This window comes from Vombatus ursinus, unplaced genomic scaffold (genome assembly GCF_900497805.2).
Source record: "Vombatus ursinus unplaced genomic scaffold, bare-nosed wombat genome assembly UNPS02014601.1, whole genome shotgun sequence".
Lineage (NCBI taxonomy): Eukaryota > Metazoa > Chordata > Mammalia > Diprotodontia > Vombatidae > Vombatus > Vombatus ursinus.
In genome coordinates this window covers 367,725-384,846 of record NW_020954379.1, presented here as the reverse complement: position 1 = coordinate 384,846, position 17,122 = coordinate 367,725, and the positions used below count along the sequence as shown (strand labels likewise).

At 40.2% G+C, this 17,122-nt stretch overlaps 1 protein-coding gene across 1 annotated transcript; it reads right to left on the bottom strand.

The window, feature by feature from the left end:
- Positions 1 to 393: 393 nt before the first annotated feature.
- Positions 394 to 1,398, bottom strand: LOC114042572 (olfactory receptor 6-like). Its single transcript, XM_027861254.1, has one exon. The coding sequence runs from the start codon at positions 1,396 to 1,398 to the stop codon at positions 394 to 396; it is 1,005 nt and encodes a 334-aa protein (XP_027717055.1).
- Between the last annotated feature and the right edge of the window lie 15,724 nt (positions 1,399 to 17,122).

Genomic DNA, 17,122 nt, shown 5'->3' with positions numbered 1-17,122 from the left:
AGTTTCTGATTGTAACTAATTATTATTCTTGCTAACTTGGTGCTAAGCTCAGTGTTGTCTAATTGATGAAGGACTCAAAGTGCTCTATACCATGTCATTTGAGCCTCACAAGAACCCTGTGAGGTAAGAACTGCAGATATTTTGATCCCTAATTTAGAGATGGGGAGAGTGAGGATGTTAGAAGTTAAAGAGTTGGGGCAGCTAGGTGGTGCAGTGGATAAAGCACCTGCCCTGGAGTCAGGAGGACCTGAGTTCAAATTCGGCCTCAGACACATAACACTCACTAGTTATGTGATTCTGGGCAAATCACTTAACCCTGATTGCCTAGCCAAAAAAAAAAAAAAGAAGTTGAAGAGTCACTGAACTGCTTAGTGACAGAGGTGGGATTCAAACTCAGGTCATCTGGAAGTGGGATGACAACTCCCTGAGCCCTCCTGAATCCTTGGAGACAGAGTCCATCTTCTGTGACATCCTCTGCACTGTCTTCTTCAGGGCAACCTTCACCTCTGTGTTCCTCAGACAATAGATAATGGGGTTGAGGAGTGGGGTGAGCACAGTATAGACTACTGACACCAGCTTATTATAGTCAAAAGAGTAGAGGGCCCGGGGCCGGGCATAGATGAAGAGTGAGGCTGAGTAGAAGATGACCACTACAGCCAAGTGAGAGGCACACGTGGAGAAGGCCTTCTGTTGGCCTGAGGCAGAGGGGATCTTCAGGACAGTGGAGATGATGGAGACATAGGAGAAGATGGTAACTAGGAGGGGAACAATCAGGATGAGCAATGCCAGGAGAAAGTCAATGAGCTCGGCCATGGACATGTCGGTGCAGGCCAGGTTCAGCAGTGGGGACACGTCACAGAAGAAATGATTCATGAGATTGGGTCCACAGTAGCCAAGGCGTGAGATGAAAAAGACCTTTCCTAGCGATACGGTAAAACCACTGAGCCAGGAGCTGGTGGCCAGACGGAGACAGAGACCAGGGCCCATTATGGCCGGGTAGCGGAGTGGGTTACAGATAGCTACATAGCGGTCATATGCCATGACACCCAAGAGTGCACACTCAGTGCAGGCCAGTCCTAGAAAGAAGTAGAGTTGGGCCATACAACCCATGAAGGAAATGCGCCCAAATTCAGGTGCCAGGAAGGTAAGCAGCATTTTAGGCACAGTGACAGAGATGTACCACAACTCTAGGAAGGACAGGTTACTGAGGAAGAGGTACATAGGCTTGTGAAGCGAAGGGTTGACTCTGATCAGAGTGATGATAATGATATTTTCAATGATAGTCAAAGAGTAGACCAGCAGGAACAACAGAAAGAGGAACAGATGGAGCCCCACAGAGCCAGGGAAGCCCAGGAGGATAAACTCAGTTACCTGTGTGTAGTTGTCCCATGTAAACATGGCTGCCACAGAAATGTTCAATCTAAAAAAGGACCAAAGACAGCGAAGGTTAGACAAGTGGAGTATTAGGCAAAAAAGAACAGTAATGACAGTCCCCCTGGCCCACCTGAAGCCATGGGATTGGCACCTTGTATAATCTGGCTTCAACATTCATTATCTCCTTTTCTTGGAATCAGAGAGCTGGTTTCAAGACCTACAGCACAACAAGGCTTCACACACTCTTTGCTAGTAGAATGGAAGCTTCTTGAGGGCAAGGGCTATTTTAATTTTTATTTATTCTTTCTGGCATTTAACCATGGTGCCCTGCTGGCAATAGGTGCTTATTAAATCCTTGCACAATTGAATTGAGAATGCTGTGGACAGAGAATACTAGTTGTCAACTGCCCTTACGTTTCATGCATTCTGGCCTTCGTGCCTTTCCTCAAACCTTTCCATACACTTTTAATCACCCTAATCTCCCTTCCTCCAGCCAATAATTGCAATTTTATCCCTACCCATTTGAGGCAGCTAAGTGGTACAGAGGATAGAGCACTGGATCTGTAGTCAGGAAGACCTGAGTTCAATCTGACCTCAGACAGTTACTAGATTTGTGACCCTGCAGATGGCACTTAACCCGTCTGTCTAGTTTCCTTATCCGTAAAATGAGGATAATAGTATCTACCTCCAAGGGTTGTTTTGGGGATCAAATGAGATAATATTTGTGATTTGTGCAAATCTTAAAAGCTTCACTTCTCCCTTCTACTGTGCAAAAAATTGTAACCTGTGTGCTATTGTCTGTTACAGACTTTCAGACTTTGACAGCATATATGACTTGATTTATCACAAAAACACTTAGACATTCTAGAACCATAGAATTGTAAACTTGCAAGGGACCTCATAGGACAACTAGTACAAGCTCTGACTGAGCAATGGTATCCCTCAGATCACTCTGACAAGTCTCCAATTGAAGAGCTCCAGCTCTGGACATAATCCAGTGTGTCAATCATGGTTTGTCATTACTTTGCATTAACCATCATTCTGGGTCAGTAAGATATTCAAACTTCTTTATTTTGTACTGAAACTCAAGAAGACCCATGATTTAATTGTTGAGAGAATCATAGGATCATAAACCTAGAGATGGAAGGAGACCCATGGGCCATCCTTCTAGTGAAGTGATGTGCCCAGGCACTCCTATTCCTAGAATGTTCTCTCCTTAAAGTGTGCTTTCCAGTGTACTGAGCTACCTTGGTTTCCTAACAGAGGACACTCCTTCTTCTGATTTATTTTTCCCTTTTCCATAGATCACAACTCCCTCCATGAATTAGTAGATGATCATTGTGAGTTGCTGTGCATGCCCCAACCCCAAAAACTATCCTTTGGTGGCTGGCCATCTATTGATGAACCTCTCTGGACTTGGCCAAAGTGGCCCTTGAAGAATGTATGGAGTCGGACTTGTGCTTTGCTTAGCATCTGAGCTGAACTTTAAAGACGGTGAAAACTTCAATAAATCTAGAGAGGGAGGGCAGAAATTCCAGGGTTAGTAATAATAATATTTATAGCAACAATATCAATGAAAACCTTGTCTCTGGAGTTGGAGGCTCTGGATTAAAATCCCATCATTGACACTACCTGTGTGAAATTAGACAAGTCACTTTTCCTTCTTGGGTAGGTTTCAGTTTCCTCATCTATAAACTGAGAAGTTTGGCCTAGTAGGACCCTAAGACCCCTTTGTAGCTCTAAAGCTGTAATCCTCCCATTGTATGACAGTTCACATTCCTTTATTGCTTTAAGGTTATAAATCACTTTACTCACATTCCTTGAGTTACGTATCATGGGTATCATTGTTCCTCATCTGACAGATGGGGAAACTGAGGTTCAGAGACATGAAATGATTTGCCCAGCATAACAAAGGTCGTAAATGTCAGAATTGGGGCTCAATACCAGCTCTTCAGAATCCAAGAGGGGGTAAGCCTACAGGATGGGTGGAGACCAGAGAGAAGGCTAGTTTGGCTGGAGCAGAGATGCCTTGGGAGGAGGACTTGTAACACTCTCTGTTTTTTCTGGATGACTGACAAAGCCTTGGAAAATGCAGGTCCATCTCCATGAGACATTCTTGTCTGATATTCAAGGCCCTTCACAAAATTTGACACCTCTCTTCCGTGCCAGTTATATTCATTTTTCTCCCCTCTCCTGTATAGAATGCTTTAGACAAACTGGGTTGCTTTCTAACCCCCAAATATGACTTGGTATTTCTTATCTCAGGGCTTTTGCCCATGCTATGCTATATGCTTTAAATATCATCTCTTACTCTCTTTTGTTGAATTTCCACCTGTCCTTCAAAGCCCAACTCAAATGCCACCTTCCCCAGAAAGCTTTCATTGACTGTCCCATCATCCATCAGTGATGATCACCCTTTTGGACCTCATAGATTAATTTCTTTTATGCATTGATCTTTTTATTGCCTCTTTTTGTATCCCTAGTGCTTAGCAAAATACCTGGCATACAGTAAGTAGGCACTTAATCAATGCTTATTCCTTTCCTTTCCCTTTATCATTCAACATTATGTATTATAATTGTCTATGTCTGTGTCTGACTTCTTTACTACATTGGAAGTTCTATGAGGGAACCTTATCTTATCTTGATTTTGTTTTTCCCCAGCACCTTGTACTGGGCTTAGCACCATATAGGTGCTTAATAAGTGTTTTCAAATTAAATGAATACATTTTATAATCCCTGTTCCCTTTGTTCATTACATTTGCTCAAGTCCTCTTCTTTCCCTTCCTACCTTCGTCTTCCTTTTCATATTAATAAATATTGAATGGAGGAAGAAACGGTGCTTAGTAATGAAGAAAAGATCAAGGGTAGCCCACTTAGGAACTCAGGGGAGTTTTAAGGTCATTGAATGGCTATTTCTCACATCTGTATACAGATGTGTTTTGGGAGAACTTCTATTTTTCCAAAAACTGTTACTGCTGAATGTGGGGCTGAAAGTGGGGGTCTTATATTTGGATCTAGTACATGGGCAGAAATTCCTCAGGAAGTTAACCCTCAGAAACGACTAGGATTCCTTATGCTCCAAGATCATTTTACAAAGGGAATATTAAAGGAGGTAGTGGAATGTTGAGACCTTCATATCTAGCTGACCCAGACCTACCACTGATCTCTCTTGTCATCTTCATTCCATATTACTTGAGGGTACCTCTCCCTTCCCTTCCCTTGCAACTGAGGGAAGAGTAATTAAATCAATGCTACCATTGGTAGAGAGGATGTGTCAATCAATTGTCTCTTGGTTTGATTTGCCCCCCTTATGCCTTCCCAGGCCTGAAACATTGTAAATGTTCAATAAATGCTTTATCATTCATTCATTAATCCATTCATTCCATAATGACCTAAATACTCATGGATATAGAAGAATTTAAGTCATCCTGCCTAAAGATTGGGGGATGAACTGAATATCTTGGGGCCTTTTTCGCTCCCTCCCCCAAATTTTTATTAAAACATGATTTTATTAAAGCAAAGCACTGAAAGGCATGTCAGCATTTGTGTGGTTAGATACTCTTTTGACATCTAAACACACCCAACCTGTCTATCCTCTCGGCAGAACACCTGGGTTCCATGTTTTGCTCTGAAAAACAGTCACCTCATGGTACTTTGCCACTATCCAACAATCTGAAGCCAAAGGTCACAGAGCATATTGCCAGATTCATTTGTTAAGGGGAGATGAGAAGAATAAGAGAGGTCCCTTTGTGGTTATTGTTTCTAAAATGAATTTTAGGAAATGAAATATTTCAGCTTCCATCTACCTGTAGCATTTCATTGCTTTAGGGAAGGTACAGAAACAATTGAGAAAAACATGTTGAAATGCAGAGAACTTGCTATGACAACTTTAATGCCAAGGGTCAGTGGTTTCAGTTGCAGCAAGAGGTTAGACATGAAAGAGCACCCAACCCAATGTGCTGGAAGCCTTCCTTTATGTATGTTAGCATTACAGGGGGAAAGTGTCCCATGCAACATTCAGGCTGTCCAATTGTTATTCTTTATTGTTGCTGTATGACCTCTGGAAAAGTTCACAGATCCATTGATTTATTTATGAAAGAGCCCAGGACTTGGGACCAAGAGCTGAGTTCTAATGTCTCTCGTGCTTCCTACCTATGTAACCAAGAGTAATTCACTTAATCTCCCTGAGCCTTAGTGTCCCCAGTTGGGATATGGGATGTAGGATAATAACAGCAAAGAAATGTGATAATAACAGCTATGGGCATTTCTTATAGGATTTTTTTTTGTTTTTAGGATCAAAAGAAATAATGAATGAAAAAGTACTTTATAAACCTCTAAGTGCCTACCTAAATGTTAACTGTCATGCTTATTTGTGGTATGGTCATTTAGTAGGTGGATGATCTTTTGCATCACCTAGCTTTTGGGGCCTTGGTTTCTTCTTCTCTAAAATGGGGACAATAATCTCTGCTCTGCCTTCCTTACAGGACTATTTGGAGAGCAAAATAAGATAATGGGTATGAAAATGGTCTGGGAACTAGAAAATTTTGTGGAAATGAAAGGGATAGCCACATGGAAGAAGGCATCATCTAGAGAGGTCGCAGGCTATCCTCAGGAGACAGTTAAAATCTTAGAATCACAGAATGTTAGAGCTGCAAGGTATCTCTGAGATCTGTTGGCCAAGCCAGAGAAGCACAGTCACAGTCTGAGACTGGTAAGGGACTTCAAAGAGAGACAGTGTAACTCATATCTGGACACCAGCTTACTCTACAGTGTCCTCCATCAGGAAGTCACCATCCTTTGCTTGAAGACCTCCAGGATGGGAGAGGATTTCTCATTCTGCTTTTAGACACCTACAGTTTTAATAGCTGGCAACTTACTAATCCCTTTGCAACTTAGTAATGATACTTATAATGGCTCGCATTTATATAGTACTTTAGGGTTTGCAAGTGATTTACAAATATCTCATTTCATCCTCACAGTACTTCTGAAAGGCAGGTGGTATTACTGCCCCCATTTCACAGAAGAGGAAATCTCTCTCTCTCTCTCTCTCTCTCTCTCTCTCTCTCTCTCTCTCTCTCTCTCTCTCTCCCTCTCCCCCCCCCCCCCCCCCTCTCTCTGTCTTTCTGTCTCTGTCAGTCTGTCTGTCTGTCTCTCCGACTGTGTTTCTCTCTATCTCTCTCTGTCTCTCTCTCTGTCTCTGTCTCTGTCTCTCTCACTTTCTGTCTGTACCAGGCAGCCAACTATGCTATGAGACAGTATATTTTGGCCTCTGCACATAAAAAATACAGAAGAAAATTCAGAATATTGGACTTTCCAAGTTTCTCTTATGATAACTGGCAGACCATTGAGAGAGACAAGGACCACAAGGTATCTTAGGAAATTTAGTCCAATGCTGCCCAATAATTGGTAATAATAATAATAATAATAATAATAATAATAATAATAATAATAATAATAACTAGCCTTTCCATAGTAATTTAAGGTTTGCAAAGCATTTTACATACTTTACATATGTTATCTCATTTACTCCTCACGGCAACCTTGCAAGGTGTATTTCCCTTCATATTTCCTTTTTACAGATAAGGAAAGTGGGACCAAGAGAGGTTAAGTGACTTGCCCATAGACACACGACTAATAAATATTTGAGGCAGGATTTGGACCTGGGTCTTCCTGACTCAAGTCCAGCACTCTACCCGTGGTACCACCCTGATGCCTTGTGTTAAAAAGCTGGTGCTGTCTCTTTATGGAGGACCATGTAAAATGTGCCCTCTGCTCAGAGAAAGGAATTCAAAGGTTATTTGGTCTCTGCTTCTTTGTTTTTGGCAAGGCAGTTGGGGTTAAGTGACTTGCCTAGGGTCACACAGATAGTAAGTATCAAGTATCTGAGGCTGGATTTGAACTCAGGACCTCCTGACTCCAGAGCCAGTGCTTTATCCACTGTGCCATCTACCTGCCCCTGTCTGCTTATTTCAAGTCCTTGGTTTCCCTAGTTATGAAATGGTCAGCAATACTTGAATCATGAGGTCTGGCATGGTAAGGAGATACTAAGCCTAGCTCTGATCCTTCTTTTCTCCCTTGCCACCATTGATGGGGACCAGAGTGGTTCATCTGAAAAGCTACATTGAGACAAGTTGCTCATGCTTTCCCCACACTGGCTAACGGTTCTAGTGATTGCATAATAATATGTGTACTTTCTAGCTCTAGAAAAGAACTGAGGAAATGTTGGGAAGGGAGTTGGGAAGAAAGCTACTGAAGTAGCACACAGTAATATTATATTCTCCGAAGGCACTGTATTGCTCCTTTTCTCTCTTACCTTCCTCTTTCCATCCTGTTCCCCTTGAAGTACCATGTCCATCTCCTGAAGTTCATGCTAGGAGGGTGGCTGCAGTAAGGCCTGGGTGGTTATGTGTCTCTGTATGGCTTACCACTTAGAACAATGAGGCAAGAGGGTGAGAGGGAGTCTCCCTCTTCAATGCCCAGGGAAGGACATGGCTAGCACCAACCCAATGCCACAAACCTGGGAAAGAGACAAGAACCTCAAAGAAGAGCTTTGAGTACCATTACGAAAAAGGCTCAATCGCCATAAAGTTCCATTATACTTATTAATGACAATAACAAGAATAAAATAATAGCAAAAAAGAAATGCATTTATGTAGTGCTTCATATTTACAATGCACTTTAGAAGCAGTATCTCATTGGATTTTCATTTGATTACTCTCTTGTAGGTATTACTCTATTTTGTACACAAGGAAACTGAGGCTTGTAGGAGTGGAATTCCACTTTGTTCAAAGTCCCATAGTGATTAATGAAGTGAATAATGAAGTGATAATGAAGAGACTGACCATAAGCCCAGAGCTTTTTCTCTTTTCAATACACCATAGTTCTTTTCTTGAACAGCAATCCTCAAATTATTATGGAGACAGTCTCTCAAAATCTTTACCGTACTGCATGGAATGCCTATCCCTAAGTCAATCATTTAAACTTTGAGTCTCAGTTTCCCATCTATGAAGTGGGGACAATAATAGCTCTAGTATAGCTCACAGGATTATTGTGAAATCCAAATTAGTTAATGTATATAAATTATTTTGTCAACTTTAAAGTGCTACATAAATATTATCCATTATTATTGTTATGTAAATATTATTATTATTATTGAGATGCCAGTTAATATCACTAATATCACTATTATTGCCATCACGGCTTGCCCCCGTCTCTAATTTTCAATATAAATCAACTCTTTTTAGTGACTCATACAGGCATTGATATTAGTAATATATGACCCATAATAGCTGAATATATTACTGCTGATCAACTCCATTAATGAATTAGTGAAGCACATCGCATCAAATTAAGTATCCACTCATGTCCCCTCCCCCCCTCCCCCGATACATTAGGTTATAAACTAGAAATTATAGGGGAACAGGAATGGAGCTTTTAAAAACTCCCAAATAAGAGATGGGGTGAGGAAGACCACTCTACAAAGAAACATTCTAGAGGGACGTCTGGCTCGCATCACAAAGGAGCTCTCCTGAATGTTTGATTTTCTAGGAGTTAAGAGATAGGATTTAGGCACCGCTTAATGGAATCAAGAGGAGATATCTCTTTTCAGTCATTTGGGTGTCCTAAGAGATTCAAGGTCCCTTTCTAAGTCACTTCAAATCAAGAAGCTATCATTGGACGTCTCCCTAAAACATAGCTGTTTTCAGCATTAGGAGACAAGTTGGGCATTCTAATTACTTACATGAGTGATGCAGAAAGAGAAGCTTTGTGATCAGTACATAGTGTTGCTCTGTTTATTTCTAAGCATTTCATTGAGAGAGAGAGGGATAAAGAGGGTGAGAGAATGAGAAAAAAGAGAGAAAGATAGAGACAGAGAGATCGAACCCTCAAATTACTGGAAAAAATTACTGATACTCCTATTCATTCACTCTTCAAATTAAAAAAATGGAGAAGAAAAAGAACAAATTTGTTGAGAAAATGTATATGAAAAAGAAAACAGCTGTAGGAGGGGAGTTCTTAGTTACAAAATCCCCTCCCCTTAAGCTGGGGAGGAAAATGAGAGTTCCTTCACTTCCCTTTAGTCCTGAAGGCTAACTAGCAGAGGGCAGTCTTAGTCACTCCTATTTCTTGCCTTCCCAAAGGTGCTCAATGGGAGGAATGCAGGGATGGGTTCGGGAGGGAATGCTGGGGGAAGACTCCAGAGACCTTCACATCTCTGTCCAGGAACTTAGAATTCCTGTGTTGTCTGATGGGACAAAATGGAAGGAGACTAAGAGAACCCCAAATTACAAAGACAGCCCACATGAAAAAAGCGACCTTTGAAAATAACCCCCATTGGTTGGAGGGGTTTAGGTGTGTTCTGAATACCATGTGGATGTTGGAATGTGCATCATTACCTACTGAAAATGTAGGTTTCTGGAAGGCAGGTGAAGAATATAATATAGACAGATCACATGAACAGATATCATTGAGACATGAGGGGAATGGCCTCTATACTGGAAACCTACTTGTGACTGCTATTCCCTGGCTCCTTTCCCTAATCATCAGCAAATGCTTCCCTCATACCTGTATGGCTCAAATATTATGTTCATTTTCTACTTAGGAAGTAAGGTGGCACCTCCTAAGGAAAGTCTTTCCTGATCCCTCTATTTGTTAGAGGGGCAGCTAGGTGGTGCAGTGGATAAAATGCTGGGCCTCGAATCAGGAAGAACTAAGTTCAAATCTGGCTATGGACATGAGCTGTGTGACCCTGGGCAAGTCATTTAACCTGTTTGCCTCAGTTTCCTCATCTGTAAAATGAGGTGGAGAAGAAAATGTTAAACCACTCCACTATCTTTGCCAAGAAAACCCCAAGATGGGTCATGAAGAGTCAGACATGATTGAAAACAGCTAAACAACAACAAACTTGCTAGGGTTTTTTCTCTCTCCTTAAATCATCTTGAATTTACCTGCCTGCATAACGCAACAAGCATTTATTAAGTGCTTACTGTGTGGTAGATAGACACTGGGGAAACAATAATAAATGTCATAGTTTCTGCCCCCAAGGAGCTTACATTCTACACACACACACTCACACACACACACACACACACACACACACACACACACACACACACCAAAGTATTTTTTTAATAGAATGGGCAAAAGTTTTTGTTGATGGTGGGGAGAGAAGACTCAGGAAAGGCTTTGTCTCCAGTAAAATGTAAGCTCCCTCAGGGCAGATTTTTTTTTTGTCTTTGTATCTTTTTTTGCTTGGCATAGTGCTTTGCACATAGTAGGTCTTAATAAATGCTTTCATTGAACTGAAATGTAAGAGGACAGATGGCAAACAATATCTCTCCTAGGACCAGACTTACTTAGTTGAGTTCTAGCCTTTGGGGTTACACCTTCTGACAAACCTGCCCTTTCTGATTTCTGACCTTTGTTCACCTTGTTTCCTCCTTCCTATTTTTGTCTCCTCTATCTTCTGGTTTCGCTGGACCACCATGGTCTCTGGAATGCTGCTACCCTAAACTCTTCACTTTGACCTATTCATTTGTGAGCCTTATGTTATAGTGAACCTCTTCCTAACTCATGTCCAGGTCCTGACCCTTACTGCACCAGATAGGTCCTGCTATTAGCCATTTCCCCAGAAGGATGCTTTACCTGATATTGAAACTCAAGGCAACTCATAGAGGTCAAGGTTTGGTGGGAACATGGCTAGGGGAGGCACCCTTCTGATTAGGCATAGAAAACCAACAAGCCCCCCTGAAGTAGCTCGAGATCAGATCCCTGACCACTGAACACTTTCCTCTTCTGTAGAGTCAGACGGCATCTATTCAGCCTTTTGGGTAAGTCATGGTCCAATCCCTCTTGAAGCTTACAGTCTGTCAGGATGATATAGCTCACACAAGTGGCTCAATATAAAATAACACATGATTAAAGTGTAAGAAGATACAAAGTGCTATGTGAGGTCTGCCCAAGGTGGAAAAGGTCATTACTAACCTAGGGCTTGGGAGATCCAAGAAGGTTTCCTATAGGAGGTGGCATTTGAATTGGGCTTTGGTGTGACCTAGTCTAAACAACATTGGTTTGGAGTCAGAAGAACTGGGTTAAAGTCCCGGCTTTGCCAGTAAGTACTATATGACCACAAACAAGTCACTTAACCTCATCTATTTCCTCGTCTGAGACTTAAGGAGGTTAAATTAGATAAATCTAATCTCCCTTCAACAGCAACATTCTGTGAGTCAATCTGTAGGCATGAACTGAACATCTGGAAGTGGCTGACGGGCACTCCTGCTGTAAGGAATAGCATGAGCAGTCATGGAAGTGAGGAAACACAAGACGTGTGCGGGGAGGAGTGAATCAGCTAGTTTGGCTGGATTGTAGAGTAAGTGAAGACTAGTACCAAATGGAGATAAAGTACCAAAATGGTGGATCCATAATAAAGGTCTGTTCAACTGAATTAAATTAAGGTGTTCAAACAGGATCACTTCTCTTTATACTTCAATTTCCGCAGAACAAAGTTGAGGACTGAGTTATGTCACCAAATTTAATGAATAGGGCAGAATCCTTATGTTTATCTCTTGGCCTTGAAAGTCTCAGCTATCTCCCTGCACCTGCGATGACAGCGACTAGATTTTTAAAACTCTGAAGCAGATTGGGAAACCACAACTTGTGTGGTTCCTCTGCTTGGGGCCCCTAATCCCCCATCATTCTTGCTGAGCAAGTAAAAAGACTGTTTCCCCGCCCTACCTCTTTTCTCTCAATGGCACTTTGTCCTCTCTTTAGGAGGCCTTCCAGTTATCTGAGTCTTTTTAAAAAGGGAAGTGGGCACATGGTAATAGGGCCTGTATCACTATGACCTACTTTTAGTTTTACTAAGTCCCCTGTGGGCCATGGAAGTATACTAAGAGTCCTTTCCCCAATTCCTCTCAGCCATGATGAGTAGAATCATTGAATGTTAGTGCTGGAAGGAACCTAAGAGACTAGTCAAAGTGTCATAAGCTCATAGAAGTAGGGCTAATCAGAACCATGAAAATCATCTAATCATAAAATTTGAGATTCCTGTGATATTCAGACCTGAAAGGAACCTCAGAGGACATTTAGCCCAATCTCTACCTGAATAAGAATTCTCTCCATTACACTGCTGACCAGTGGTCATTGAGCCTTTGAAGACCTCTAGTTGTGGGGGAACTGACAACCTCCTAGGGATATTCCCTAGCCAATTCCCCTTTTGGATAGCTCTGAATGTTAGTAAGTTTTCCTTATTTTAAGCCTAAGCTTGCCTGTCTGCTAATTTCACCCATTATTCCTAGTTCTATGTGGGACTAAGCATAACAATCTAATTTCTCTTCTACCAGATAGATAGCCCTTCAAATACTTGCAAATAGATATCATTTCCTTGTCTCAAGTATTCTTTTTTTCTTTCTATTCCAAGTATTTTTTTCCTCCAGGCTAAATGTCTCTATTTCCTTCAATTGAGGCCTTTGTGTCATGATCTCCAAGCACTTAACCATCCATGAACACTCACTGTCCATGTTTTACCTAAAATGTGGTTCCCAGAACTGCTCTTGATGTGATCTGGTCAGTGTAGAATATAGAAGCACTTTCTGTTCCCCTAGTTCTGGGTATTAGGCCTCTCTTAATGTAGCCCAAGAGCACAGTAACTTTTGTAGCTACCATATCATAGCATTGATTCTTACTGAATTTGTCTGTCGATAAAGTATCTTTTTTATATGAATTTTACTGGTAGAGAATCTGAGGCAAAGAGAGGAGAAGTGATTTGTCCAAAGGCAGAAGTAGTAGTAAGTAGAAGACAGACTAAAATCTGGATCTTTTAACTTCAAATTTAGTGTTCTTCCTGCTAGCCAGGATAGGCAACTAGGTGGCACAGTGGATAGAGCACTGGGCTTGGACTTAGGAAGACATTTTCATGAGTTCAAATCCAGCTTCAGACACTTATTGACCAGGTGATCCTGAGCAGATAAATAATATTGCCCTATCTTCCTTATTGGGTAGTTTTAAAAGTAAAATGAAATATTATAGGTGAATGTACTTTATAAAGCATAAGGCACTATACAAATGCAAGGGATTGTTATTATAGTTTTTATTGTTCATTCCATAAGCACATACTATCTTTTTCTTCTCATTCTTTTTTGAGAGAGTTCATAGAGAGATTTCTGGGACAAAGCACTTTCCTGTTATTATTCTTCTATGTTTAATATTCTACTAGTCACATATTATGCAGGTAAATTCAATGACTGACTTTTTTGGGGAAATGAATAAATGTATTGAGATGTCAGCTCCTCAAGGATAGCCGTTCTGTAAATTCTGGTAGCAATGACTTTGTCTTGTACCTTTGTTGTAACTTCTCAGCATAGGAGACTGAGAAGGAGTTGTCATCCAGGTAGGAGGAGAATCAGGAGGAAAGAGTACCCAGGAGAAGAGGCTGATCAACAGCATCAGTCTATAGAAAAGTCAAGAAGTCTGAGGACTGAGAAGAGACCATCAGATTTGACAATTAAGAGATCATTGGAAACTTTGGGGAGTCTACTCTTCCTTGAATGATGAAGTCAGAAGCTTAAGGTTGCAGAGGGTTTAGAAGAGACTGGTAGGAAAAGAATTGGAGGCAATGAGTGTAAAGGTCCTTTTCAAAGAATTTGAGAAAGTGATGGAATGTATTATGAACCTTAGCTAATAATGTGCACGCTGGATCAAGTAAAGGCTTTTCGGGATGAGGGAGGTGGGCATGTTTGTAGGCAGCAAGGAAGGAACCAGAAGACAATGAGATATTGAAGATCAGAAAGTGGGGTGGGCTGCGGGTAATCTGCTGAATAATGCAAGGAGATAGAATCCAGAGTATATGTAGAAGAGTTGTTCTTAGTGAGGATAAGATTCACCTCTTTATTAGAGACTGGATTAAAGTCTCCGGATTAAGAGGGGGCTTACGTGCAGCCATTAAATAAGAGAAGGGAAAGCTTGGAGCAAATGGTTTTGATTTACTTGGCAAAGTATGAAATGGGATCCTTGGTTGAAAGGGTAGGGGGCGGGAGTGCCTTGCGGCATGAAGAGAGAAGAGAAGGCTTGGAATACCTATGGTAGTAAGTTTACATGATTTCATCCAGCTTCATTCAGTGTCTGAATAGAACTAAAAGAGGTGGGTTGAAGCAGAAATCCAGAGTTGGATTTAGGTGATGTGTGAGTCTTATATGTGGGTGGTTGTGAGCAATAATTTTGGTTGTAGGAATGCCATCATTTTAAAAGTTGACTAAATTCTGGGGCAGCTAAGTGGTGCAGTGGATAGAGCATTGGTCCTGGATTCAAGAGGACCTGAGTTAAAATCCGGTCTCAGACACATAACAATCACTAGCTGTGTGACTCTGGGCAAGTCACTTAACCCCAATTGCCTCACCAAAAAAAAAGTTTACTAAATTCTCAAGGATATTTTGGACTTTGTATTTTTAACAGAGAGATTGATCATCTTTTCATTTATAAAAGATAGCAAGCTTTTGGTATATAATTCTAACCATCTGACCATATCTCTCTAAGAAGCCGGGAGATGTTGAATTTTTTCAGCCTTTAGCAATGTGGCGTTCTTTTTCTTCCATTTCTTTGCATCATCTGCTTCCATCAATAAGCCAAGGGTCCTTAGGGATAACCTTTTTATAATTTCTTGTGGCAATGACCTGATCATGAATTACGGTCATAAACACCTCCATTTCTGGAAACAAATACACAAACCTCAGCCATTTGTTGAACATATCATTGCCAACACAATGTTGGTTGAATTCACATAGTTGTCATTTACCTTTTGATTGACTTCTCGGATCTTTGCCATTTCATAGCCTCTGTATAAACTGTTTTTAGTTATGTCTGACAAATTCGGTGGCACATGTCCGTTGTTGGTCTTTACTATTATTTTGTGAATTAAGGTTTGTTTGTCCTAATAGCATTTATATACATTTTGACCTATTTATTATGTTTTATGAAATATCTATGAATCATCTTTTTCTTTTCTGACAATGAGCTGTTTATCTTTCTATAGATGTCTTGGGGTGATAAACTCCACATTTTATTAACATTACATAGTTCTTTGTTTGGACACTTTCCAGATCCATTTATTTATATGTCATCATACTAAAGATACATATTAAGACTGGTATAATGGAGGTGTTACTGTTCTAAATGTGTTGTCATTATTTTTTAACTCCAAGATGCTAGTCAGTTAGGCATAGCTTCAGCTTTCTTCTTCTTGATAGCCTTATGGTCAATGTATTTTGCCTGGAAAGAACCAGGGTATTTGTAAGTATTGCCATAATCCACTGCCATAATTGAGTCCAACTGTCATTTTGATATCTAGAGGTATAAAATAGACACATCAGGAGGCTGTGAGCTCCTTGAGAACAGGGACTGTTTTTTTTTTTAACTTTCTGTATCACCAGAACTTAGAACTGGCACATAGTAGGAATTTAATAAATTATTTTTGATTTGATGTTACTGGAGAAAGTTTCCATGACAGAAATGTCTAATGTGTTGCTCAGTAAAACCATTTCACTTGAAATCACCTAGTGTTCATCAAATGATAAATATATTGTATTGGTATCAGTCCCCTTTGGCTTGGAAGCCATACTCAGTTCTATTCAAAACTTGTGATAATGAATTTAAAGGTAGGCAGAACCATGGCAGGCTTAAACGATTTTTTTTTTTAAAAAGTCACTAAGTTCAATTGCTTCTTCATTTTGTTTTATTTTAAATATAGGTTATACATGTGTAGTAATGCAAAACATATTGATAATAGTCATGTTATGAAAGAAAACATAGACCAAAAAAACCTTAAGAAAAATAAAGTTAAAAAAAGTATACTTCAATCTGTATTCAGACACCATCAGTTCTTTCTCTGGGAATGGATAGCATTTTTCATCATAAGTCCTTCAGAGTTGTCTTGGATCACTGTATCGCTGAGAATAGCTAAGTTATTCACAGCTAATCATCTTACAATATTTCTGTTACTTTGTATACAGCATATTTCACTTTGCATCAGCTCATGCAAGTCTTTCCAGGTTTTTCTGGGAGCATCCTGCTCATTATTTCTTAGAGTACAATAGTATTCCATAATAATCACATACCACAACTTGTTCAGCCATTCCCCAATTGACAGACATCCCCTCAATATCTAATTCTTTGCTTCCAAAAAAGAGCTGCTATAAATATTTTTTGCAAGTATAGGTCCTTTTCCTTTTTGTTTTCTATCTCTTTTGGGATACAGACCTAGTAGTGGTAATTGCTTGGTTTTGTAACCTTTTGGGCATAGTTCCAAATTGTTCTATAGAATGGTTGAATCGGTTCACAACTCCACCAACAGTGCATTAATGTCTCATTTTTCCCACATCCTCTCCAACATTTGTCATTTTCCTTTTCTGTCAGTTTAACCAGTTTAATAGGTATGAGGTGGTACCTCAGAATTGTTTTGATTTGCCTTTCTCCAATCAAAATGATTGTATTCTCCAATTAAACTTATTATATCTTTTGATCATTTATCAATTGGGGAATGATTTTTATTTTTATAAATTTGACTCAGTTCCCTATATGTTTGAGAAATGAGGCCTTTATCAGAGAAACTTGCTTCAAAATTTTTTTCACAGTTACTATTGCTAACTGTATTTCCTTCCTTCCTATTCTGCCACCCTCATTTATTCTATTCTCTTCTCTTTTCACCTCCTCCCTCCTCAGAAGTATTTTTCTTATGGCTACTTCCTCTCCCAATCTG

Coding starts and splice junctions, on each gene's coding strand:
- LOC114042572 (XM_027861254.1), bottom strand. CDS start 1,398: ATGTTTACATGGGACAACTACACACAGGTAACTGAGTTTATCCTCCTG.